The sequence below is a fragment of the Epinephelus fuscoguttatus genome, linkage group LG19 (genome assembly GCF_011397635.1).
Source record: "Epinephelus fuscoguttatus linkage group LG19, E.fuscoguttatus.final_Chr_v1".
NCBI classification, from domain to species: Eukaryota; Metazoa; Chordata; class Actinopteri; order Perciformes; family Serranidae; genus Epinephelus; species Epinephelus fuscoguttatus.
The window spans coordinates 39,990,347-40,017,025 of record NC_064770.1 but is presented as its reverse complement, the minus strand read 5'-3'; the positions used below and the strand labels follow the sequence as shown (position 1 = coordinate 40,017,025).

At 44.3% G+C, this 26,679-nt stretch overlaps 1 protein-coding gene and 1 long non-coding RNA gene across 3 annotated transcripts in view; one reads left to right on the top strand and one right to left on the bottom strand.

Moving 5' to 3' along the window:
* Positions 1-18,341, bottom strand: part of hdac5 (histone deacetylase 5) — a 65,379-nt gene extending 47,038 nt beyond the window's left edge. The window contains exons 1-2 of the mRNA XM_049561040.1: positions 18,087-18,341; positions 3,303-3,497 (exon numbers count right to left, since the gene is read on the bottom strand). Coding sequence (XP_049416997.1) covers positions 3,303-3,324 — 22 coding nt within the window. The 5' untranslated portion in view covers positions 3,325-3,497; positions 18,087-18,341. The remainder of the gene's footprint in view (positions 1-3,302; positions 3,498-18,086) is intronic.
* LOC125879334 (uncharacterized) overlaps positions 1-26,679 on the top strand; it is a 74,584-nt gene that overhangs the window by 35,170 nt on the left and 12,735 nt on the right. The gene's annotated exons all lie outside the window — the stretch shown is intronic.

Sequence of the window (26,679 nt, the reverse complement as noted above, 5' to 3'; positions counted from 1 at the left end):
GCTTTAGTCCAACATATTTAAATCTCTACACTCATAATGTGCAGTGAGAATAACTGGCTCTGAGGATATGTAGGCCTGAAGGCAGATTTATAGTTGTGGCCGTAGCCTACACACACATGGCCTTCAGCATTTGTACTTGTGCAGTGGTGTCTCTGTGTTGCTCTGTCGTTACACCTCCAAATAGTTGTCGGTGTGGTTTCGATGTCACTGTGTTGATTTCTGTGATTCAAACACACCTAAAACATGCCTTAATGGCGACAATACTGAACACAAGTACACAATTTGGGTCCATTTTAGCTCACGAGGTTCACAGATAAAACAACAGTGTTTATCTGGACACTTTCCCCCACAAACAAAAACATGCTAACATTACTAGCATGAGCCTATGGTATTTTACATTGTATAAATTAGCCTAGAGGCCAGCAGAATTTTCCTCGACTTTTAACAATGGTAACGTTACAACATTCAGCTCCGCTATGACTCACAATGTTCACCGACTAAACAGCTGTTTTTTTTATTTGTAATTTAATTTAACAGAAACCCTGTTGAGCTTCCTGTTCTATGAGACAGCCCTCCTACATAACTGTATGTATAATAACTGTGGTGCTCTGTTCTTTTATTCAGTGACTCTATGTCCTAACATTTCTGATGTGTTGTACTCTGCTCCCCAGAGCATGAACCCTTGTGACTTGATCCCCTGACTTTTTCTTGCCGCCATGAGGATGACATTAGGTGCTTTTGTCCCACCAAAACCAGAACTTTTAAAGGAGAAGCAGGCCAACCCAATCACCAGAAAAAATGTTGGCATTGTACATTTCTGCATACCATGGATACGTTACATTTAAATGTTATTACGTGGTGGATACGTTGAAACTTTAGGTTTCAACAACACTGTGGCTAATGCGTGGTCAGGTTTGCCAAAAGATGGCGTGGTTATTGTTAGGAAGAGTTCATGTTTGAGCTTAAAGGATAACTTCGGTATTTTTCAACCTGGGCCCTATTTCCCCATGTGTATGTGTGCGTATGATTCATAGGTACAACTCGTTTTAAAACTGGTTCAGTATTGAGGGAGGCGGATGCAGCTGGGAGCCGCGAAACGAGCTAAAACGGTAACGGGGGCAAATGCGTCCCGTATAAGTTTGCGCATTAAAAGTGCTTTTTTTCGCCACTGACCGGTTCAGATCGCCAGTGCTATCTCTGTAAACAGCATACTAAGTGTTTCCCTTACCTCTGGGCTGTGACGTCATCTCGTGAGAGCTTTGCTCCACTGTGTCTGTAGCTCTCTCTACTCGTGGGACAGCTGTCTTCTTGAGGAAGAGGTGTGTTAGCATCCATTTGTAGCACAACTAGCCACAACTTCAGCATCTCGCCGTCCGACAAAGGCAGCCTATGAAAGCTGTACGGAGTGTTGCTGACATCCTGTTCTTGCAATTCAGATAAGCACAAACAGGAACCATTGTTTTCAATCGATGCAGTAAAACTCTCAGCTGTACTCCGGGACAACCAGCGCCACTCTGAGCGGCGCTCAGCATGGCTCCTCTGTTTTCAAGCAACGAGCAAAGCTCTCGCGAGATGACGTCACAGCCCAGAGGTAAGGGAAACACTTAGTATGCTATCTACAGAGATAGCACTGGCGATCTGAACCGGTCAGTGGCGAAAAAAAACACTTTTAATGTGCAAACTTATACGGGACGCATTTGCCCCCGTTACCGTTTTGGCTCGTTTCGCGGCTCCTGGCTGCATCCGCCTCCCTCAATACTGAACCAACTTTAGAACGAGTTGTACCTATGAATCATACGCACACATACACATGGGGAAATAGGGCCCAGGTTGCAAAATACCGAAGTTATCCTTTAAGCTCAAACATGAACTCTTCCTAACGATAACCACGCCATCTTTTGGCAAACCTGACCACACATTAGCCACAGTGTTGTTGAAACCTAAAGTTTCAACGTATCCACCACGGAATAACATTTAAATGTAACGTATCCATGGTATGCAGAAATGTACAATGCCAACATTTTTTCTGGTGATTGGGTTGGCCTGCTTCTCCAAACTGGGGGCGTGCCTATGGATAAGTACCTCATACAACCCCCCAGGATTACAGAATTTTTATAAGTCTAAATGACCCCTAAAGGAATGAAACCAGAGGGGTTGCTTTTGGTTGAACAAATATTTTATTGCTATAACTGAAACTTGAAAACACTTTTATAAATCAAAGTTTGTATAAAAAGTAAAATAAAGTTGAGATTGATGATGCAACACTTCTTTAAATGGAAGTTTGTTTTAAATGTCTCCCTTTTGAAAATAACTAAAATGAAGCTGAGATTCTCCGACTAGCTGCATTTTCTTTCCAATATCGTAGATAACCATCAACTTTAATATCAGGGTACACCTTAAAACTAGCATATCACTGCAACCTCGAAATTCCCCTAACGTGTTAAGTGAGATATTACGTTCGTAAGAATGAGACAGAGGCAAGGTCACACTGACCTTGACATTTGAATGCTGAAATTTAAACAGTTCATTGTTGAGTCCAAGTGGACATTTGTGCCAAACTTGAAAAAAATTCCCCTATGGCGTTCGTGTAATATTATGTTCACAAAAATTAGATGGATGCAAGGTCACAGTGACCTCTGACCACCAAAATCTAAATCAGTTCATCGTTGAGTCCAAGTGGACGTTTGTGCCAAATCTGAGGAAAGTCCCTTGAGGTACCCTGAGGAATCGTGTTCACAAGGATGAGACAGACAAACGTTCTTACGTACATGCTAATGGACGAACAACCTGAAGACATAATGCCTCCGACCAGTCCAATCGACGGCATAAAGACATGAACCAAGTCAGCTGGAAATCTTTCTGTCCTCCTCAGACTGTTTACCTCCAGTCAGTAAACTGAGCTGCCAGTTCGATAAGGTTCCCTTCATATAATCAACTGAGCTGACAAGAGCAACAACAAACCAACAACTGAGGAACCGAACCCCCGAGGACAAAGACTGGAGCTGGAAATGATCATATGGATTCAAAACTCTGACACAGTGAACACAGAGATCACCTGTATGAGCACCATCAGGTGAAGGTGCAGACAGTTCATGCTCATTGACAACAGTATCAAAACAGAAGATGACAAGACATTCAGACAGGTGACGTCCAGTCCCCAGTGTCTTCAGCCACCACCACCAATCAAATCACCAGCAGCCAACCAGTCAGACACGGTTTCATTTGACAAACCAGTACATGTAATTCCAGTCACACCAGTATGAACCACAGCAGCTCTTTGAGACAGACTAGAGGATGTTTACCTGAGGTGTGTGATGAATTCATGAAGGCTGAAGCTGGACGCCCCTCCCCCGTCCTTCCACTGTGTGTGTGTGTGTGTGTGTGTGTGTGTGTGTGTGTGTGTGTTAAAGTGGGTCCTCGAGGTCGGCCATGTGTTGGAGGACAGACAGCGGACGGACAGACGGATGAATCAGGTCTTCTTCTCAATGTCGACTCTTCTGAAAAAGACAAAATAAAAAGTTTCTCAGCACCTGTTGGTTTGCTCTGTCTTCATACAGGTGAGTGTTCAGTAAACCCCTCCCCCCAAACAGGAACTGTCCAATCATGATTCAGCAACTGAAAGTAGCCACAGCAGGTCTGTCAGGCTATTAATCCCCATGTTGGTGACAGTCGTTATAAAGACTTTAGAAGGTGGTGTCATTTTATTCAGCTTTTCTAAATCCAATCTAGAATTTAAACAAATTCTCTCAATGCCATCTTGAAATATTGTGCTCAAAAGTATGAAACAGACAAAGTCACAGTGACCTTGACCTTTAACCTATGATGAGATGAGGTCACTGTGAGCTTAACCTTTGAACAACAGAGTCTAATCAGATCATTAGTGAGTTTAAGTGAACATTTGTGCTAAATAAACAAACAAACAAAAAAAACTCAGGGTGTTTTTGAGATATCGCAATCACAAGTATGAAACAGACGAGGTCACAGTGACCTTGACCTTTAACCTATGACCACCAAAATCTGATAAGTTCAGTGTTGAGTCCAAGTAGATGTTTGTGCCAACTTTTAAGAAATTAAGAAAGGTGTTCTTGAGATGTCAGGTTTATGAGAATCAGATGGGCGCAAGGTCACAGTGACCTTGACCTTGGGTCATCTTTGAGTTCAGACGTTTGAGCTAAATTTCAAGAAACTGACTGACAGTGCTCAGATATCCTTTTCACAAGTACAAGACAGACGAGGTGACCTTGACCTTTGAACAACAGAATCTGAACGTTTGTGCCAAATTTTAAAAAATTCCCTCAAGGCGTTCTTGAGATATCGTGATCACAAGAATGTCTAACATACCGCTTCCAGCCGCATAAAAACGCAAGAACAAACGTGTAAGACGAGATGTTTACCTGCTGTAACATGTAGTTTGAACATTAGCAGGTCACAACTGTAGTTCAATAGCTAGTTAGCTTACGAACTACAGTTGTGACTGAACCCAATATCCAGCGGTACTTCCAGGGCCCTGGGAAATTTAACTATGTTTTTAAAAAGCCTGGCTCATGACAGCACATCCATCAGAGTTGAGGCTAATGTAACGCAATAACGCAAATCGGCGCTGCATGATTTGACTCGGCGGGGCCAAAAGTGAGAGTGGAAAAGGCCCAATAGACTTTGCCGAAAGGGAAGTCAGGCAACAGCTCCGGAGACGGACCTTCAACCAGTGCAAACTCCAGTGCCAGGGCCACAGTGAGCTGGAGGCCAGTCGCAGTGCCGGGTCAAACCTGTGTAACAGCAGCAACTGAAAGTCTGATGATCTGACGGGGAGTCAGGGTGGTCCAGGATCAGACATTATCTCAACTTGAGTTGCTACAGTTGCTAACTAAAGGTCCATGTCCTTGAGCTGTTTGCTTTTTTCTACTCTCCTGCTTCATTCATGTTTTTCTTGAAACTGCTATTTCGTCACCTTACTCAGAGATTACAACAGTAAAAGTTGTACCTGATTTCCGTCTCTGCCCAGACTTAAGTGAATTGTTTCCCACCCGCACTTTGAAGTCAAACAAACTGAAACAGGAGCATAAATCAAACCTCTGTCTTGTTTGTCCAGGTATGAAATCATCCTCACAGAGATACGTTTTGATATTAAAGAACAACAAACTCAATGTTTTCACTCCTACAGGTGCAACGTTAGTGAGAGGATTATAGACAGTGTGAGTCCTGCTGTGGAGCCTCAGTGTGTTTCCTCGTGACTTCTCCTCGGTGTCTATTGTTGTGTTGCTGCTCTACGAGGAAGTGACAGAGGAAGAGATGAGCTTAATGAATGACCTGCGTTCTATTGTCAAATTCGACGACTTCCTGGAGTCAGTTAATATCCAAATGTTCTGATCCTTCAGTCCGTCCAGATTTACGTCTTTACACAGTGTTTACTTTTTGAATTGATGTTGCTAACCCACGATCACCTTCAGCTTCACTGCACTTTGTTCCTTTGTTGTCTCCATGTAAAGACATTTTGACACATCACAGGTAGACCTGGCCTTTACACACTGAGTCTGGTTTTTTTTTTCCATCTGTGAGCGCGGTGTCCAGAGAGGCAGTCAGAGCTACAGGCTACAATGAGGCTAAAAACAGAGTCCAAATGAGGTTTTTCCAAACAGCTTTTTATGTCGGGGCTTCAGGACACTTGGATCACTACGGACGAGCAGTATGGAGATATTTTGTGGTTTCAATGATGTGTTTTTGGACGTTTGAATCTGGGGCGCCGTCAGCCTCCATTAGGTGGAGTTGTGTTGCTACCTCCTCTCCCCTTGGATCTCTGCAAGTGATGTGAGGACTCTAAAACTTCACCTGAGCCTCCCTCGGCATATGGGTGAGTAGATAATGGCTGAATTTACATTTTTGGGTGCACTATCCCTTTAATCATCAGTACTTCAATGTAAACAACAAACTGTGGGACACACGGTCGTTAAAACTGAAGCTTCAATACGGAGCAGAGAGAAACAAACATGAACTATCTGTTAACAGGAAATCTGATTTCTGACATTTCTTCTCACGACACCACTGACTCTGATTTTAATGCAACTGAATACAACACACGACCGTCACACACATGTACGAGGAGGTGGAGGAGACAGTGCCGACTGTCTGAGTTCTATAAGAAGCTAGATTCCTAAAATCTGCAGAGTTCTGTGGTGCAAATTGAAGATGGGCCTGATTATAATGAAGGTAACACAGCCAACAACATTACTGATGTGTGTCAATGAGCATTCATTACCATGTTTTACCACAAGGTGGCTCCTCTGCAGTTTACATTATACTATTTTTTTATGATGACCATAAGGGGTTTACAGGATTAAAAACATATTTTTAAAGTTTCACAAATTGTTTTATTCATTGGTTTAAACTGTCCACCTCAGTGAACGTGGTGAAAAACTCCTTAAAAAATGCATGTTTTTTAAAAAATCAGGCTTTTTGTTTCATGCTTAAAGATGAACAAAAACACTCAGGGTGACTGATGTGGTCATACTTCATGCATGAGAGGGTTAATACACAGTGTCCCTGCCTAATAAACAAAATAAACTCAGCTGGTGTGTGTCTGCTCGACATTTGTGAATGATCCTCCGTGTGTTTTGTTCTGAACAGGAATGACATCACATGAAGGAAACAAGCTGCTGCTGACTGCAGCTCCTGCTCCTCTGGCGCCACCTGCTGGACCTTCTCTACACTGTGTGTGTGTGTGTGTGTGTGTGTGTGTGAGATTGTGTGTGTGAGAGAGAGGACACACACAGGAAGACGTCACAGACTGCGACATCCTGAATAATTGTCTTGAACGAATGTGTGTGTGTCGAAGGTGAGGCTCAGGCTGCTTAACTGTAATGTGATTTAAAGGAACATATTTAGCTCCAAACCACACACACACACACACACACAGACACACACACACACGCACACACACACACTTTGAGCCAGATCAGATCAGTCATTTAAAGGTCTTATTGAGGGAGGGCTGATTCTTCACCTTCGTCATCTATTGTTCCTTTCATTCACTCATTCATTCATTCATTTTCCATAACCTCTTATCCTGTTAGGGGTCGCAAGGGGGGTGGAGCCTATCCCAGCTGACGGTGGAAAGGTCAGCAGGCAATCTAGAGTCACCAATTAACCTGCATGTCTTTGGACTGTGGGAGGAAGCTGGAGCACCTGTGGAGCGTTGATAAATTGGGAGCGCTGTCTGAATGTAGCGTTGGGTTATCCAGAGCAGCGCACTCTCAGAGTGGCAGAGCGCACTCTGGACACTCTGTCTGTGGAGACGGAGCAGCAGAGCGCCGAGCGGAGTGAATGTGTGATTAACTTAACCGTTGGTTCATTCATGTAGAAATATAACGCTGCGTTTCTTCCACCAACAGGGCTCTCATTTTAGTGTAGAGCGTCAGACTGAATTTACCAACGCACCATGTCAGGTCACTCACTCTCCGGGACCGCCAGTGTTACTTGAATAAGTAAACACTGACCAACGGGACCAGACTGGCCGACCCGTATGCTCTCACTCAGTGGATGGATGATGTCACAGGAAGCCAATCTTACAAAGGAGGACCACACTTGTTTGTTTTGCTATGGAAGCTAGCGTTAGCTAATGTGCTAAAAAGGTAGCGTTGCAGAGAAATCCAATCTTCCTCTTAATCCCTCCCCAGTTTCTGATGAGGTGGACATGGCAGGGTTCTGACCTGACCAAATGTCTCCCCTTCTGTTCCTGAGATATGATGTTAAAACATGATGATGTCACAGTCAAGCTGACCTTTGACCTTTTGGATATAAATGGAACAAACATAACCAGAAAAACAGAAAACCATCTTTGTATTTTCACATTTCTGACAGTCCTTGAACACATCATGTGTGACAAACTGTTGCATCACTTCTTTATAAAAGCAAATTCCCCCTGCAGTGTCTGCAGTGTCAGCCGATGGATGTGAAAAAGCCTCCCGATGTCAAACTGCACAATGAAACTCTAACAGCCGACAACGAGCAAAACTCCTCTGTGACGGGAGGAGAACTTAATGTTCTCATCACAGTCTCAAAATGCTGAATGTGTTCAATATTACACTGCACATTAACACTTTGTCTCCAGTACATGAAGAAGCTGCCACACTGCTGCAGCTGCATTTCCTTCAGCACATTTCTCACTTCACTGAAATGAGTTTGCGACAACAACAAAGACAAGGGAACAAACTTTCTCAGCAACAAGACTGTAAATTGATGGAGGTAGCAATGTGATGTAGCCTGACCAAGACAAAGAGTCTGACGTGTGATTTTCATGAAGGATTAAAAACACCCCAGTTCCGTGGGACCAGACAATCCAGATCTGCCGGATCTGCAAACTTTCTGTTGCTGCTGTTACACAGGTTAGACCACTGTGACACACAGGGTTTGAGCTGCCGAAAATCAAGCTACTAGAGCCTCCAAGCGAAGGTCCACCTGGAGCCTATCCCAGCTGACACTGGGTGAGAGGCAGGGTTCACCCTGGACAGGTCACCAGACTATCGCAGGGCTGACACATAGAGACAGACAACCATTCACACTCACATTCACACCTACGGACAATTTAGAGTCACCAGTTAACCTGCATGTCTTTGGACTGTGGGAGGAAGCTGGAGCACCTGGAGGAAACCCACGCTGACACAGGGAGAACATGTCAGAGCACCTGGAGGAAATTCAAGTTAGCAGAGCACTAAACTTGGGGTTAGCCGTTCAGCTGGTGGAAGTTGGACGCAAGTCTCTAATGTGCCTAGTGTATCGGCTGCACAATTCTTATGCAACAGTTGAACCATTTCGGCTTCAAGCGTCACTGAGCAGCACTCGCTGGAGTGAACGGAGCCCCGCCACAGATGTTGCACGCAGTCGTCTGATGGGAGGGGCTTAAGACAGAGAGCAGAGAGCTGCAGGAGGAGGGTGCACTTTCAAATTCTGCCATTTTATTTCTGCCTTTTCAAGATTTCTGACTCCCATAGTATGACTCATCAGTCGAGTTAGTCGTCAAGGTTAAACAGAAATGTTTAAATTGTTAATGCACCATATGAAAAATAACAAAAGCTAAACTTGAACAGAAATTTAAGATTCAGCACTAAATAAAACAATAAGAATAAAGACATTTGAATCTATAATAAGTCTGGATCCAGCTGGTGTGTGTATTTATAGCTGCTGCTGCCTTTACAGCATGTGGCTCCTCTCCAACTCCACCAACTCTCAGAAGAAGTCACAGGAAGTCCGTGTCACAACAGACACTTGGCCGGGTGCCGTGGTAACAGTGTCAGGGCCTACAGCAGATAATGGGATGAAAAGCTGCGGGTGAGCGTGTGTAAGAGTGAGAGTGTGTGTGTGTGTGTGTGTGTGTGTGTTGTGTGTGAGAGAGAGTGTGTGCTTAGGTTATGGAGCTAACTAGCTGTGACAGACTAACCTGCTGGCCAACTACTCTATTAGCCTAATGACAGAAAGACAGAGAGGGAAAGAAAGAAAGAAAGAAAGAAAGAAAGAAAGAAAGAAAGAAAGAAAGAAAGAAAGACTATATTTGAAAAGAGGACGAGCTCCCACGTTGAGTCATGTGTGTCGATGTTGCCAAAGCATCAAGAAATATAAATCTCTCTCTGCTGCCTCCTCCTCCTCCTCTTCACACCAAAATTTCCCAAAATACCTGGCCCCTCCCATCCTGGAGAGGAGCAGGAAGTGCTGCCTAGCAACCAGGGAGCTGGCTGCCGTGGTAACGGTTCACCTGAGCACCTCTTCCCTAAACAAACAGCAAGTGTGAGCGAGTGAGAGGATGGGATGTAGAGTCTGAGCCATCTCCATCTCTGTGCAGTGTGTGTTTCTTTATGGTTTTCTGTCTCACACACACACACACACACCTATTCAGTCATGACACGTATAACGTCAGCCCTGTCTTTTGTCTGACAGGCTCAAGGAGACACATACACAGAGTCTGTCACACACATTACAGCTGTCCTTGTTACAGACGTGACATCAGGACTCTGTATTATAGAAACTGTCTTATGTGGAGCTGCTGAGAAAATAACTCAAATAATCAACTCAATTAAAGGAGAGATTCAACATCCAGTCTGTATACTTTGAAACTGGTATATTCCTGCAACCCGACCTCTCACTAACCCTTAGACACTGCTCCTTTTCACATAAAAAAGCCAACAACAACATATTGAACGGATATGAGACAGATGATGGGGGAGGGGAACTAACGCAGTTAGACAGGATACAAGATACTAGGCGTTGGGGAATAAATTAATACAGCATAGTCCCCCAATCCCAAATGGATCCCTTGCAGACCTGGGACCAATTCCATTTCTTCCCTTTAGCCCTTGTCTTGGCCCTTCCCATTGGTTTTGTGCATTCACGTGAGGGGAAGTGGTGTCCCAATTCTCCGTCAGGTTAGCTCTTAACCTGACGGAGAAGGGGGGGAAGAAATGGAATTGGTCCTTGGTCTGTAAGGGCCTAGGGTTTGAGTCAACGAGTCTGTAAGGGATCCATTTGGGATTGGAGGAGTACTGCGATAAGTATCAATTATCTATTATAAAAAATAAAATTACAAATACAAATTAAACCGATGCATATTGGAGCTACGTTACGTTACAGCTAACCTACAGAAAATGAATTGTCCGTTATGTCACATTATATGGAAGGTTATTAAATGTACAGGAAATGAATCTTCCACATCAGACTACAACAAGACACTGAGTGTGTTTACATGGACAGTTTAATTCCCTTTTCATTTGGAATGAAAGTTCATTCCTATTAAAAGTGATCTTGTAAACACCTAATTCAGAATGAAAATGGCCAATGTGATTGAAAACTCAATCCGATGTAAGGAGCTGGAATATTCCGTTTCTAATTCCGAATGAAAGAAATTCTCGCACTTGTATACACTCATTCCTCTTTAAGTTCATTCCAGTCTTTCTGCACATGCTCGTTTCCTTGCCCTTCTGGCGCCATGACGTATATAGCGCACATAGCAACAGACTGAGATAGAGCAGTCGGACTCGTTGCACTCACCAGTCTCCATTCGCCACAGCACGGTCTTCTACCTCCCTTCTTCGACCTTCTACCTCCCTTCTCCTCCTCAGCAGACGAAGCATTAGCAGAACAAGGTTGTTGTCGTACTGCTGCTTCAAGAATATAAGCAAAACAAGCCCGAAAAAGGCACTAAGAACGGCGTCGTCAAGCATCTTGTTATCCGGAGCGAGGACTACAGTGTTTTCTTCCAGTAAACGTAAACACGTAACATCCGCCCCGCCCCCTATCCAATCAGAAACCTTCCCTGCCCCAAACCTTGCGCAGACCTGAATAAAGGCGATTAAACTGATCTCTGTGTAAACCCTCATTCAGAATGAATATTTCCCATGTAAACTACCTGTAAAGACTTTAATTCTGAATGATTTCATTCAGATTTATTTCATTCTGAATGAGAAGCCATCATGTAACCACACCCAGTGTCATGATGTACGAGGGGTGGAAAAATCGATGCAGCATAATATTGCGATATTTTTGAGTGGCAAATTTCATATCGTCACACAGTGCCAAGTATCACATTTTTTATTAGATAAATTAATAATATTTCAAATTAAACTTTAGGTAGCCCACTAGATCAATATAATCAACTGCTTTTTTTAGTCCTGACTGCAAACTTTCTGTTATTAGATAAAAACAGGTTTTGACAACATTTTTTCATTGAGAACAAAATGTACAGTTGATAAAAGGTAATAAATTGCAATATATTTTATCACAACATATCTAAAATCACAATACAACTGTATCATGATAATATCATATCGTGGGTGCTGTGGTGATTCCCACCCCTACAAGATCCATAGGGTGTTTCTTTGTTATTTTGCTGGTTTTATCCTGAGTACCAGTTCGTCTCCCTCTGCTGTGCTCGACACAGACACACTGTACAATTAAAGAATACTGTAACACTGAAGTGATTAAACTGACGACCTCAGCCTGATATTTTATCCTCATGTTGTTACAGCATGGTCACGTCAGAAAGGGTTAACGGCTCTGGGAACAGCTGGTGACTCGTGTGCTCATGTTTTTGGTCAAACTAATTCCAAGCAAATGAACTTTGACATAAAACCTGAAACAGAATAAAGCAGAGTAAGCGTGATATAAAATGTGACACTGGGGGTGAACGTCAGTGGCTCTGCCCTTAAAGCTCTTATGTAACTAATGGAGCGACCTTTGACCTGTGACCTGTGACCTCTGAGCTTCAGTAAAAGACCCAGCTGCAAATCCCTTTCTACCGTCCAACCAGAACACCAGCAGCTGGACTGACGTGGGGGTCAGGCCCTCTGGAGGGAGGGGCCGCGGATGTATTAAGAGGACTGGACACAGTGTTGATAGACAGCGACCCACAAGAAGCACAAAGGTAAAAATGTTCTCCAAGCTTCCACATCATTGGCCGTTTGTTTATTTCGTTACAGTCTACTAGGGCTGGCGGATACATCCAGAAAATCATATCACAATATTCTTAGGCTATATCTCGATACACGATATATATCTCCTCAAAAAGGAGACAAACTCAAACATAATAATATTTCAACAACATGATCAACAATCATCAATGATTTGGAGATAACGACTAAATTGTTAAAGGCGAGCGTTAAGACAAATAAAAGTCTGGTAAGTTGATAAATTTACATCACTTTACTGTAATGCAGCCTTTAAAGTGAGAGAACAAACACCATTAATGACACATCGTGATAAACTGATATCCAAAATCTAAGACAATATACAGTCTCATGTCTTGATAACGATATAATATCTTCATATTGTCCAGCCCTGCTGTCTACATCACTTTCCCATGAACAGTTATTACGTCCACACTCTCGACAATCAAATAAGCGGTTGTGTCTATACAGCTGAAAATATCAGTTAGGATCATTACGTTACGACTTCCTCGATCATTTCGCTGACCTTGATATTGCCCGTTTGTTTCCATAAGAATGTCACCAACATTTCAGCCAACATGATGCCAGAATAAACAGCAGGGTTTCCCCGACTATTATCAGACTTTTGTTTCTTTCCACTCCACCTTCTTGGTCAAGTCTGACGACAAATAAAACAGCACTTCAAAGACGACACAGTGTAGCTCACCCGTAGCCTGCAGCTGCACTTGTGAAGTGAAAGAAGCACAGTCCTGATCATCGTTAGCTAGCCAACCCCTGGCAACGACACAAGAAGTCAACGCAGAATACTCTCTGTGCTCTGAGAGTGTGGTGCTCTGAATAACCAAACTGTACAAGTATTACAGCAGTGCTCTGAATTAACAAACGGTCCAGTTTGTACCAAAGATATAGTCCATCCATCCATCCATCCATCCATCCATTTTCATCCACTTTTCCAGGGCCGGGTCACGGGGGCAGCAGGCCAAGCACAGCACCCCAGACGTCCCTCTCCCCAGCAACACTTTCCAGCTCCTCCTGGAGGACCCCGAGGTGTTCCCAGGCCAGATCAGATATATAATCCCTCCAGTGTGTTCTGGGTCTGCCCCGGGGCCTCCTACCAGTGGGACGTGCCCAGAACACCTCTAACAGGAGGCGCCCAGGAGGATCCTGATCAACTGATCCCTTTTGACGCAAAGGAGCAGCGGCTCTACTCCGAGCTCCCTCCAGATGTCTGACTCCTCCCCCTATCTCTAAGGCTGAGCCCAGACACCCTACAGAGGAAACTCATTTCCACCGCTTGTATCCATGATCTCATTCTCAGTCACTACCCAGAGCTCATGACCATAGGTGAGGGTTGGGACGCAGATGGACCAGGAAATTGAAAGTTTTGCTTTCTGGCTCAGCTCCCTGTTCACCACGACGGACCGGCGCAGCACCCGCATCACTGCAGAAGCCGCACGACCCGCCGAAAGACACAGCGTGAGAGAGAAAGACACAGGTCCAAAATAGGAAATACATATGTGGTGGTGAATGATGATATAAGGCAGACCACCACAAAAAATGAATGTGTGCAAAACCTATCAAAAGCTATTTCTATTTGACAAATCTGTGAACTGTCAGAGTCACAACACTCTTTCAGTCTCAAGTCTCATTTACACCGCCTGCTGAAGGTGGGAATGTTGCGCTGTTATTCTGTATAGAAGAGGTCACGGAATGGGGGGACAGAGTCGTTTAACATTTGAGCCAGCAGCGGAGGAAGTAACAGCGCTGAATCGACGTCTGAGTAGAAAGTGTGAACCCAAAGTACGGGACAAGTGTGATGTGTAATGACGTGGGATGTTTCTATTAAAAGCTCAGAGTAATTTTAATTGTTTCTAACAGAGATCTTTGTCAGGCTTTTTATTGCTTGCTCTGATTTGTGATGGTGATTTCAATTGCCTGGTGAAGATCTCTGTGAGATCAAAACATTGCGCAATTTAAATTACTGGGAGCTTTTAATCCAGTGTGTTGTCCTGTCCTGTCTGGTTCTTGCTTTAGTTTGATTTTTGATCCAGCACCTGTAAATATTTTTGTCTGTGTGTGCCCTCCAACCTACTTAAACCCTGAATCTACAAACTGCCAGGATGAAAACAATATCTTATTGGCGTCATGTTCAGTAACGTGATGTGCTGGAAGGAAGAAGGAAGTAAATTGAAATTTTAAGTAGAGGGGACAAAGGTGACTCACGGGATCAGAGGGTGAGGAGAGGCAGAACACTGTCAGCAAAATTTCTACAACAAATATCGGAACTATAAGAGACCATATCTTACATCCATACTATCTACAGATAGGTGGAGGTCAGTGCTTCACAAAATGTCAAATGTGTGACTGGTTAAAGAATCTGTGATTTAATCAAACTCTGTGAGTGAACATTTGTAAATCTTATATGGCCCTCACCTTAAGACCCACGTGATCGAGCTTTTGCTGCCATAGCACCTAAATTTTGGAACGCTCTGCCTGTTCCCTAACGCCAGCTATAGATGCACCTGTTTGGACAGGCATTTCGGTAACTTGTCTGCACTACAGCTGTATTTTTTCAGATTTGGTGTAGTGTTGTTGTGTAGTGTAAAGTCTTCTTTTTTCTTGTGTGAGTGCAAATAATTGTACTAGTTGTGCACTTTTCACTTCGAAAAGCTTCAAATGTAAAAAATCAGCAGCTCTGTTGACAGAAAGTTTGCTGATCTGGCGGGGACTGGGGACGGTCCGAGATCAGACCCCAGTGCAAAAAGGATCGTATTCATGTATTGTCTGACGTGAGACATTTCCAAAGATGTGACAAATCAACTCCGACTGTCAGAAAACAGATCAACATCAGACATCAAAGTCCTGAGACAGATTCTGTACAGACCTATTAAACTCCAGTCTGACTCTACGTGCAATCCTTCATCGTTCTGTGGATCCCTGGCCGCCCAACAATATGCGTCACCAAGGTTAGCACTGACTGCGAATGTTGCATAAAATAAAACTGACTTTTTGTGAGCTGAAAAGTTTCACATCTTGTGAGGGAGGACTGGTAAAAGAAGACAAAGACACTTTCAGATTAGACACCACAAAGAAAGATGGAGGGATGAGTCATACAGATACCGGCTCCTGTTCTAAAGCCAGATCTGTCAACGTCATCAGAGACTCACAAAGTGATGCTTTTACAGCTGGGCATACAGCGACGTAATGTTCAAACCCTCAATAAGAGAATCTGACCTTGCTTAGCAAGAACGTTGATTTCTTTTGACTTCTCTTATTGGGCCCCTCTGCGTCAGGCTGAATTCTAGCCAATGCACAAAAACATCACAGACATATTACTAGCCGTCAGCTGTGCTCTGTTCATCCAGTTCACCCCACAAAAACATCATCTACATGACCGTAACGTAGAGCTGGGCGATAAAACGATCTCAAAGCGAGTCGCATTAAATGTATGTTAAAGAAGTCATTTTTACTCGATATGGACAGACCTAGATAGATCCAAACAGCGTGTCATGCAGCAGGCGTTAACAGACAGCTGTCAGTCAATCTGCAGTGTTGGGTATGTGCGTCATCGTACACGCCCATTTGTCACCGCAAAGTTTGTGCTGAGGTGAGGAGGAACTGAAAGTAGCGTGGACATAACAAAATGAGGGGAAAATGAGTGGAAGTGAAGCTGAAGAAGAGCTCACGTTATCCTCAAAAACAGACACTATGGATAAAAAAGATCAAACAACTACAGTAACGTGGGAGGTGTTTGGCTACGTGAAAGGTGACGACACACGGACAATGACGGTCTGTAAAATATGTCGTCGGTTGGTGCCAACCAGGACGATAAACACAACAAACCTTTTCCATTACCTGGGAAGGTGGCGTCCCAGCAACTACACTGAGAGCATGAAAATCCACCCAAACTGTAGTAAGTCCACCAACAAGTGCAACGTCCGAGCACTTCTGCTGCTGCCAGCAAAACACCAATCAACAGTGTCCTCTTTTAAGGCCATAACCCATATGAGAAGCGATAGAAGAGCAGATATAGACACAGTGTCGTACTTTCTAGCCGGAGACATGATGCCCATGAGCACCGTGGAGAAAGACTTTTGAAAGTGGTTCAGTATTGAGAGAGAGCGCTGCAGCAGGCAGCAGAGAAACAGGCATCAGTTAGTTAGCTGGTGCAGCTGTGTGACTTCAGCATTAGTTTGGATTCACCACAGTCACACAATAACACTAACTAACTGATAGAAGCAGCAGCTCCTGTGGTCAACAATTTCAAATCACTGTTTTTCTCACTGGAGTCTGTTTTTACAAAATAATAGACAGGGAACTGAAATCATTAACAGCTACCCCATCAGACTAGGCTGTCTGACTGAAGTGAAAATATTCTAAATATAGTGTACACTAATAAAGTCTTCTACTTCAGACCAAAGATTCATAACAAGATGAACTGCAACGATCCGTTCTGCAACGTTGTAAAAACCTGCTGGTTGACAGGAAGTGACCACCATGAGACGGCGTATCATCTCTAGTCAACGACTCTCTGTGCTTCTGATCTGTAACGCTGACAGGAAGTGACCACCATGAGACGGCGTATCATCTCTAGTCAACGACTCTCTGTGCTTCTGATCTGTAACGCTGACAGGAAGTGACCACCATGAGACGGCGTATCATCTCTAATCTTGGAAAAGGACCCCTCATAATTGCTGTTTTTTCTCCATTGTCCAATGGGATGATTTGAGAGGCGGGGCTTCTGTGGTGGTCACAACAACACGTTTACAGTTGGTAAACAATGGAGGAGAAACTGGTGGTAGCGGTTGCTGGATACCCAGAGCTATACGGCCTGATGATAGACAGCAGGTTGTCAAACTGCCCCTGAGTCATCCTAAAATCTGCCTGTAAACGTCCATGATGGAGGAGAAGCTCCTGGACCAACTGGTGGTACTCCCCATGATCCAGCCTCTTTTTTAGGGTCTCATGTACCCACACAGATCTCTGTTTATCTGCTGACAGCCTCTCACCCTCAACCAGAGCTACAGACAGCACCCTCTGCCTCAACACGTGATGGCGTGGTTGCCTGGCAACGATAAAAAGGCGCAGCAAGCGTTTTCTTACTCGTGACATTTAATTTTTTAAAAAGCCAGTGCTGCACGCCTCACATTTTCCAACCTGCAGAACTCTCTCTGTGATGTGAAGACACTTAGTTTTGCTGCCGACCCCGTCCTCAGCAGTACATCGCTCAGCTTCAGTGCCCAGTCTCCTTCCTGCTTCTCCAAACTGGGGGCGTGCCCACTGTCACCCACTGTGACCAGCACCTCACACAACCCCACATGAAAACATCCGGACTGTCCCTTTAATCACGGCTACACTTCTGCCTGTCAGCTGCAGCTAGCCGTTAGCTCCCAGGTAGCTGCTGAGCTGCGGCTAATGAAGGTAACAAAGTGTTACCTGCTCGGTGAGTTAGCCTGTTAGCTGCTGCCTCAGGTGTTAGCTTCTGTTAGCTAGCTGCTAGCTGTGTGATGATAACTGTGTGTGAGTTAGCTCCTGTGTTGGAGCACAAAATGTCACCTCTGCTAACAGTCTCCAGGAAACCTTTCACCGCCTGCCTCTCGGTGGATCCTCTCCCACCGTCACGCACACACACGCACACACACGCACGCACTCTCTCGGTACCGTGGATGTCGGCGGGTCCGCCTGGATCGCTTCTTCCCCGGCTGTGGTTTCCGCCGAGCCCCGGTGTGTGTGTGAGTGTGTGAGTGAGTGTGTGAGTGAGTGTGTGTCCCTCCGTGGAGCCGCTGCTGTGCGCGTTATTTCACATGAAGCCGTGTCGGAGCTGCTCCGGTTTCACCTCCTCCATATTTACAGTGAGCCTCCTCTGTCCTGTCTCCCTCCCTCTCTCCCACCAACAACAACATTATTGACGTCCTCCTGCTGCCACGTGACCAGTCTGCTGGGGCTAAAAATAGACCCAATAGAAACCAATGGAGGCAGCACACACACACACACACACACACGGTGTCTTCCTTTATATTAAAGTCTCATGTTGGGACAGTCCCTCAGTGCACACAGGACATTAACTGTCCAACATACACAGACATGTGAGGACAGTTTAACACCTTCATTAATCAACTCATCAACAGTCACTAATGTTAATAATAATATATTTCATTTCATTTCATTTCATTTTATTTTATTTTATATAATGTTATTTTTGGACTCTTCTTAAAGTTAATCATTTTTTCCCATGAGCCTCCCTCCACCATAAATTTGTTATTATATTTTTAAAACTTAACTGTTGATGTTTAAAGGTTTAAAAAAAACAAAAAAAAAAAACATATTAATAATTATGATTTTATTTTTTTATGTTATTTTTGGATCTTTCCTAAAGTTAATAATTTAAAAAGAAAATAATTCATAACAATAAGGATAATAAATTAAATAAAAAACTTGCTGGCTAACAACATCTAAACATCTCAAAACATATCTTTAATATAGCCTTTCATTATCAGTCATCTGTTTTAGTAATTTTCATATGTTTTTATTTTTCTCCTAATTTATTGATTGATTTGTTTGTGAACTGATTCTTCTCATTGCTCCTTGAACACGTGTTGACTTGTTGTTTGGCTTTATTTATTTGCCGTTTGTCTCTGCTGCTGAACTATAAAACACTTTGTGCTGCATTCTGTGTATGACAGGTATATATTACAGAATTAACAAAAACATAAAATAAAATATCTGCACAGTCTTTGAAAAAAGCCAGAAAGCTGTTTAACATCACATCAGTGATCTGCGGGTATTTTCAGAGTCCTCAGTCTCCTCTTCATATACTACCAACTGCTTCAGGGCCCCAGGCCCTCACAGGGGCCACGAGCACCAGGCTTACTGTGTGACAGTTTTGGTGACATCATAACTTTGTCTGGAACATGTGTCACTAAAGCACAATATCAGCTGACTCAGAGACGGAGCTGCTTCGCTGCCCGATCTCTCTCCTGAAGACGAACCCTCTCATTTCAAGACCATCATTATTTCATTATTATTATCATTATTATTGTTAATGTTCCAGCATTTATGTGTTTCATACATTTACCTCATAAATTCAGAGAAAACATTTACACACTGAAAAGAGAGTGGAGGGAAGTGAAGGTGTTAACAGAGACCCAGCAGGTCATTTTGGCCCCGGGGCCCCTGCAGGTTAATCCATCCGTGGCTTTTCTTTGTTCCGTCATAACCTAAATATGTGTGGGTTTGTTGTCGTCCACAACAAGCAGCTTCAACACATCGATTTATTGACTAACCATCAATAATAATAAACATTATTCATGAAGCACCTTTCATACAAAATACTGAGAGCTGCACATGAAAACAGAATCAACAGACAGTAGAGGTGTGAGTCACCAGAGGATGCACAATATACAATATCACAATACTTAAGTCATGATACAATATTATAGCAATTTTAAATATGTTGTGATTTATTACCTTTTTCCAAAAGTAAACTATATGGTCCAATCCCACTACGCCCCCGTGGCCCTCGAAATGAAGCAACAAGGGGTAGGGGGAGAAATCTCTCCCTAGGAACTGGGACACCACTCACTACGTCACCGCATCAGTTACGTTCACACATACGTAACTATTTTAAACAGGAAGCTGCGAGCCATCTACATTTCCAACCGGCATCTACAATGGAGTCTCCAGTTGAGTTCATCCTACCAATCGCGTTTGCCGACAAACGACGGGGGACTTCTGCTAGCTAACCAGCTAACATTACGAGGCAGCATAGTTATGCTAGCTGGCATGTTATCGTAATGTGAAAAGTCCGACAATTTTGCAGAACAGGACAGATGACAGACGCCAGATAGTGCGAGCTAGCTAGCTAGCTAACAAGCAACCTGATGACGGTAACGTTAGCTATGTATGAACTTTTTTCCCCGTCTCTTGCTCGGTGGTAGCCATGGCGACGTCTACCCCTCGCTGCCAAGTCAGCATCTGAAATCCCTCGCTCCGAAGGGCTAGTTTCATACCCACTACCCCTACACGCAAAAAGGAATTGGGACACCACTACCCCTCGCGGAAACGCACAAATGTAGGGGTAGGGCAGCACCTCCACGGACTATTAAATGCAGATGGTCCCAGAAGGTTAAAGTGGGAAGAAGCAGCGGGTCTGTGGGGCAGCTGAGTGAAGTGGAGCCTGAGGAGGAAGCACCGGTTAGCCCCGGTTTCACTACAGGCAGATTCACTCGCTGATGAGTGAATGCAGCAAATGAACTTGCCATCACACGTCTAGCATGTGCAATAGTAAACAGCCCCTGAACCAGTTTTTCATACTTCTCCCATCTGGCCGCAGATACAGGGTACAGTTTTGTCCCCTCAGCCATCACAGCCCTAAACAAAAACATGTAGATTTAATATTTCACCCCTGTACACTGTCTGTCATGTTTATGTTTATATGGTTTTCTGTGGTATGTGTGGGAGAGGGTTATTTGTTATTTGTTATCTGGGGAATATGTGGGAAGAGGGTCTGTTATCTGTTATATGTTATATGTTGTGTATGCTGCCCTGAAGCCAACAATGATGTGTGAAAACAATTATCCCCCTGGGGACATTAAAGAACCTAACCTAACCTACAGGGGCGAGGAAATAAAACCTGAACAGCCAATCAGAGTGATCTCTCTCACCAACAAGATCCGCCGCCGATTCAACATGCTCAATCAGCCGAAAAGCCACCGACACCAATGTGCCGACGGTGCAGGACACACCGCAAAAACTAGGGCGACAGACGCTCACTGACGACCCGACTTTGGTCGACAGCCGACTGTTGGCTTGGTGTGTCAGGGCCTTTAGAGATAGGGGGAGGAATCAGACATCTGGAGGGAGCTCGGAGTAGAGCCGCTGCTCCTTCATGTTGAGGTGGTTCAACATCTGATCAGGATCCTTCTGGTCCAGCTGGTAGGAGGCCCCGGGGCAGACCCAGAACACACTGGAGGGAGTATAGATCTCATCTGGTCTGGGAACACCTCGGGATCCTCCAGGAGGAGCTGGAGAGCGTCGCTGGGGAGCTTTGCTTGGCCTGCTGCCCCAGAGACCGGGCCCCGGCTAAGTGGATGAAAATGGATGAATGGAGTTAGCAATGTAGCTCGGTCTGAGCCCATGTAGGGCTTTGTATACGAGGAAGAGGAGGAGCTATATATCGTATCTGTTGTTGCAGTAATGTCACTAATGAACACACCTCTGTTGTCCTGTATACACCTGACACACCAAGAGGAGAGGAGAGGAGAGGAGAGGAGAGGAGAGAAGGAAACAGCTGAAGCTATAAATATCTTCACTCTTTGCACAGTGTGACTGCAAAACAGATAGATGAGGAGGAGGGAACAGAAGAGGTGGAGATCGGGGGAAAATGAGGGTGGAAGGAAGGTAAGAGGATGCGACAGAGGAGGGAGGGTGGAGGGGAGAAGCAGAAGGAAAGATAGAGGGAGGATGGATGGGGGAAAGTAGAAATGAAGGAGGGTGGAGAAAGAGAAAACAGAGGAGAAATATTCCGCATGAACAGAGCAAAAGAAGGAGATGGAGGGAGATGGAGGGAGCGGGAGGTGGAATTAAAGGACGGAGAGACTGAGAGACAGAAATAGAGAGAAACAGAGAGCTATTCTGGTAATGATGTTGTTGCCATGGAGACGCTGTCCTCAGTCTGACTACTCCACAGGTGCCTCGTGGGTATTTTTAAAGGACGTCAGTGATTGGTTGAGGTCTTCGGAGCAGGGGGGCTGTCGATTGGTTGACAGAGGTGAAGGTCAAAGGTCATCTCATCCGTCCATCGTCTGTAACTGTTGATCCTGTGTCAGTGTCACAGTGACGCAGACCTCCTGTCTGTGTCTGTGAGCTGAAACCATTTCCCTCAGTGGAAACTAAAATTAAACTTCACAGATAAGAAACAATAAATTGTGAAGACAATAAAGCCTCCACACACTGTGTGTGATTTATCCTGGCTGAAATATGAGCAGAGCAAATCTCTGCTAGCTGCTAGGCTAATTTATACAATGTAAAGTGCCATAGGCTTGTGCTAATAACGATAGTATGTTGTATTTGTGGTGAAAACGCGTTTAGTATAAGACAGTTGTTTTGTCAGTGAACCTTGTGAGTTGTAATGGAGCCAAAGTTTGTAACGTTACCTTTGTTAAATGTTGCTGTTGTCCCTGGCTTCATATGAGTAGAGGAAAAGTCTGTTAGCTGCTAGGCTAATTTATACAATGTAAAATGCCATAGGCTTGTGCTAAAAACATTAGCATGTTGTATTTGTGAGTTTGTTTCAGCTAAACTTTACAGCACTTCACAGAAACCCTGTCCCCAACTAGTGTTCTGGAGGTGTAACTGCAGAGTGACACAGACACACCACCACACAGGTAAAAATGCTCACAACAGCGTAGGCTCTGTAGAGTTGATACACAAGTGTAAATCCTGCTTAAGCATGAAAGGGGGAGAAAGAGAGGGGATGACATGCAGCACAGGGCCGTAGGCTGGAATCAAATCCACAGCTGATGCAGCAAGGACATTGTACAGCTCCCAGTCCGGTCTCACTTTCAGGTTGTCGAAATCTGCCGCTTGGTCAGTGACTTCCGGCATCAGACAGGTACTGGTACTTTGAGTTTTTGCATTTTATGTGACTTTATAGTTGGAATTATTGTAGTTTTTACTGCACTACATTGATGCAGGGTTCCTGCACATTTTTAACAATGAATTTTCAAAACTGTCCCGTAATATTTGACCCTGTTCCAGGACTTTTGGTGCATTTGTTTTGTACTCGGAGGTCGGAAGTCTGAAGTGGGAATGATGTCACAACAGTTTCTGCATTGTAGTTGAGTTGGAAAAAAAAAAGCTGGGCTAGCCGTAGCCACTGTTAGTAATATCAGTTGATAACAATGCTCTATGTGGTATTTTGACAGCGTAGCAACATGCCCACAGATAAAAACTGAACAGTACTCTGGGTATGGCTGACCTAATGTAAAACAAATATATAAACAGTACTTTAGCAGAGTGTTTACTCACTATGTATGTGACCAGCAGCCATCTTGAATTCATAAGTCGGGGTTGATGCGGTTGCTCCGAGTTTCCGAGTTGGAAATTTGATCTCAGTCAGAAGTTTAAACTCAAACACACCCAAAGACTTTCTTGCGGGTGTCCATGTTCTTTTGCGACTTGTCCACCATTGTCATGCAAAAACTGTTGTCAACTCGGAGGTGACGTCATGCCCACTTTCCCCCTTTTTTGTAAGTAGTTTTAAAATAGGGAGGCAGATCATTGGATGCACCAATGGAGTGGTTGAGCATCATCACAGTTATACGATGTCATCATGATGCATTGAATTTTTTTTATTTCTATACATGATTTATTTCTTTCATTGTGTGACGACTTGTGACTTTTTAAACTAACCTGGTCTCATGCCGAAGTCTGCTTGGTCAGTGACTTCTGGCGTCATTTGACCACTGCCGTCCCCGCTTTGTGCTGGTTCGTTACTTTAGGGAAGTGTTAGAGTATATGTCTGACATCAAGTTTGTATTTGTGAAATGGAACAACCAACCACTGAGTTGCGAAGTCTTCAAACTAATGTCTCTTTTTCCCACAGTCTGTATTTCAGTTCAGGAGGACTAAAGTTCAGAGTTTCGTATTCTGTTTTCGTGCAGTAGTCGGTGGATCTGAAGTGGATCCACGATGTCGTTTCTGAGCAACCAAAAGACGCCTTGAAAAATCGACTGAACGCCACCTCCCAACACCAGCCAGCCAGCAGACACAGGCAGCAGCAGAACGGGACTCCATCTCTGCTCCATCCTGAAATTAGTGTTTCTTTAATTGTGACCTCATGCTGCAGCGGTGGGCGGATAGAAACTCTCAGACTAATGGAAGCGTCACAGGTTCAAACCCACACAGGTAGGAAAAAAAAATGTGTCCAGTCATCCTGAAGAACGGGCCAAAGACTGGGCCCACCGGTGTCGTTAAAGTTGGACAGAGAGAGAGATGAACAAATAACATGTCAATATGTAACACACACACACACACACACACACACACACACAGAGCAAAGGGAGCAGTGGTGAGTCAGCCTCTTGTGAGTCACAGGAGAAATCAGAAATGTCAGACAGAAAAAAAGAGCACACACACACACACACACACACATAGCTTCAGCCTCCAGTTTATGACATTAATGACGGACGCCTTGACAGTTGTCTTCATAGCACAGAGGTGGTGCTTTATGCACCTCCTTTACATTTTAATACAGAACCGAACGACGGCGGCATCATGTCATCATGTCCAGTGTGTGATGTCAGACAGCATGATGACATCACAGAATCAAAAGAGGCGTGACATGTAACACAACAGCATCAGCCCCTAGTGTGACATGTAACATACGTGTCAGCAGCTCTTTATAAACAATAACAATGACATAATATGTCAATAACAGTCATTTAGCGTCCCTGTTATGTGGCGGCTAATCTCGTCCTCTGCTCGGAGGGTGAGGAGCTCCTGGACCTCACTGTTTGAGTTAGCTGCTAACTGCTAGCAGCTGCTGTTCTTCTTTGAGTTAGCTGCTAACTGCTAACAGCTGCTTCTCTTCTTCTTTGAGTTAGCTGCTAACAGCTGTACGCTGCTTTTTACATCTCCTGCGATGGGTTGCACATGTGACACGTCATCAAACGTCACACCTGTCCCTCCCGTCCCTCTTGACTGTCTCTTTTACACACAAGTTGTCTCAGCGTTGTTACCACCTGTCCCCCCGTTCAGCGACTGTACCATTTGTACAGCACAGTGAGGCAGAATAACGCCTTGAAGAGACATTAGCACTTTTTACACAGAGATGAGTTTCTTCTCTGAGTTAGCTGCTAACTGCTATCAGATACTTTTTAAATCCCCCACAGTGGGTCGTACACATAACATGTTGTCAAATCCGTTTGTAACGCAGCTGGATGGAACCTCTCTCGCAGTGTGATGCACCACAGGACGGCGTCGGGTTGAAACGCTATGACAAATGTAATGACCTGAAAAGTCCACATCACTGTGAAAAACACGTCAGTGAACCACACTGTGTCACATGCCACTTCATCACCATGAACCAGCCCGTTCTCATTCCGAAGTCACGTCAGATACCGACGCCAAAAGCCACCTGTCGCGGTGGTATGATACGCCACAGGATGGTGTCAGTTTGAAGGACAGGGTACAAGGAGCTGGAAACTTCCAATAAGTTCGGAAAGACGACGAGAACTCTGCTGCTGCGGGAAGTCGGACTAAAACACGTGCTCAAACCTCTGCTCTGAAACACCAACTATGACCTGAAGCTCCAGGAAATACACCCCACCAAAGGTGAGCCCTCCTTGGCGGCAGAGGTCGGCTGTAGCTCTGCACTGGCTAAACAAGCCAAACTGGACTTTACTGGTGGACAGCTGCAGACACAGAGAAGTGATGAAGCTGGTGGTTGGATATGTGCTGGATGAAATGTTGCTCCATGAGTGACTCTCCGTCTGTCAGACAGATCTCTGGGAAAACACCGCTCACAGGTAACTGAAGACCTCCAGGTAAAAAGAAGCTGTCTGTCCTCAGCTGCACTCACCTGTGGTCACTGTGACGTTCACACAGAGACACATGTGAAGTTTGAGGAGATACACAGGTACTGGTTTTATGGGGTGTAATGGAAAAGTAAAGTAATATTACCACTTTTGTTAAAGAGCAACGAGTAATATATTACATTTTTAGAGTTTAGAGTAGAGCTCATCAGACTTCAGATGAGCGTCTGACTGAGACAGGAAGTTCCTCTGTCTTCCTGTGTCCCCCTCTGAGACCCTCGGCAGGTCCTCAGACCTCAGGTTGAACACCGCTGATCCTCTGCTGCACTGACTGAGCGCTGCACCTCATCCTCATCATCAGCTGAGGTATTAAAGTCTGCAGCGCCCTCCAGAGGACACAGAGGGAGGCTGCAGCCAAAAACACTGTTGTGCTTCAACCAGGAAGTTTAATCACTTACTGTGTTCAGGCTCAACACATAAGACAGATTCAACTTTGTCTGTACTTCACCTTTGAGACAAACACAAGTGGGATAAAATAAGATAAAAAGACGCCTTTCCTTTGAGCCCTGAGATAATGTGTGAGATTACTTTCAAACACATGAGGGGAAAAGGCAACGAACTTGATGAGAAATGTCCCACAAATTGCAAAGAATTAATAGGTAAAAAGGTTGGGACATTTATAATTATAAATTATATATTTACAATTATGATACAGAATT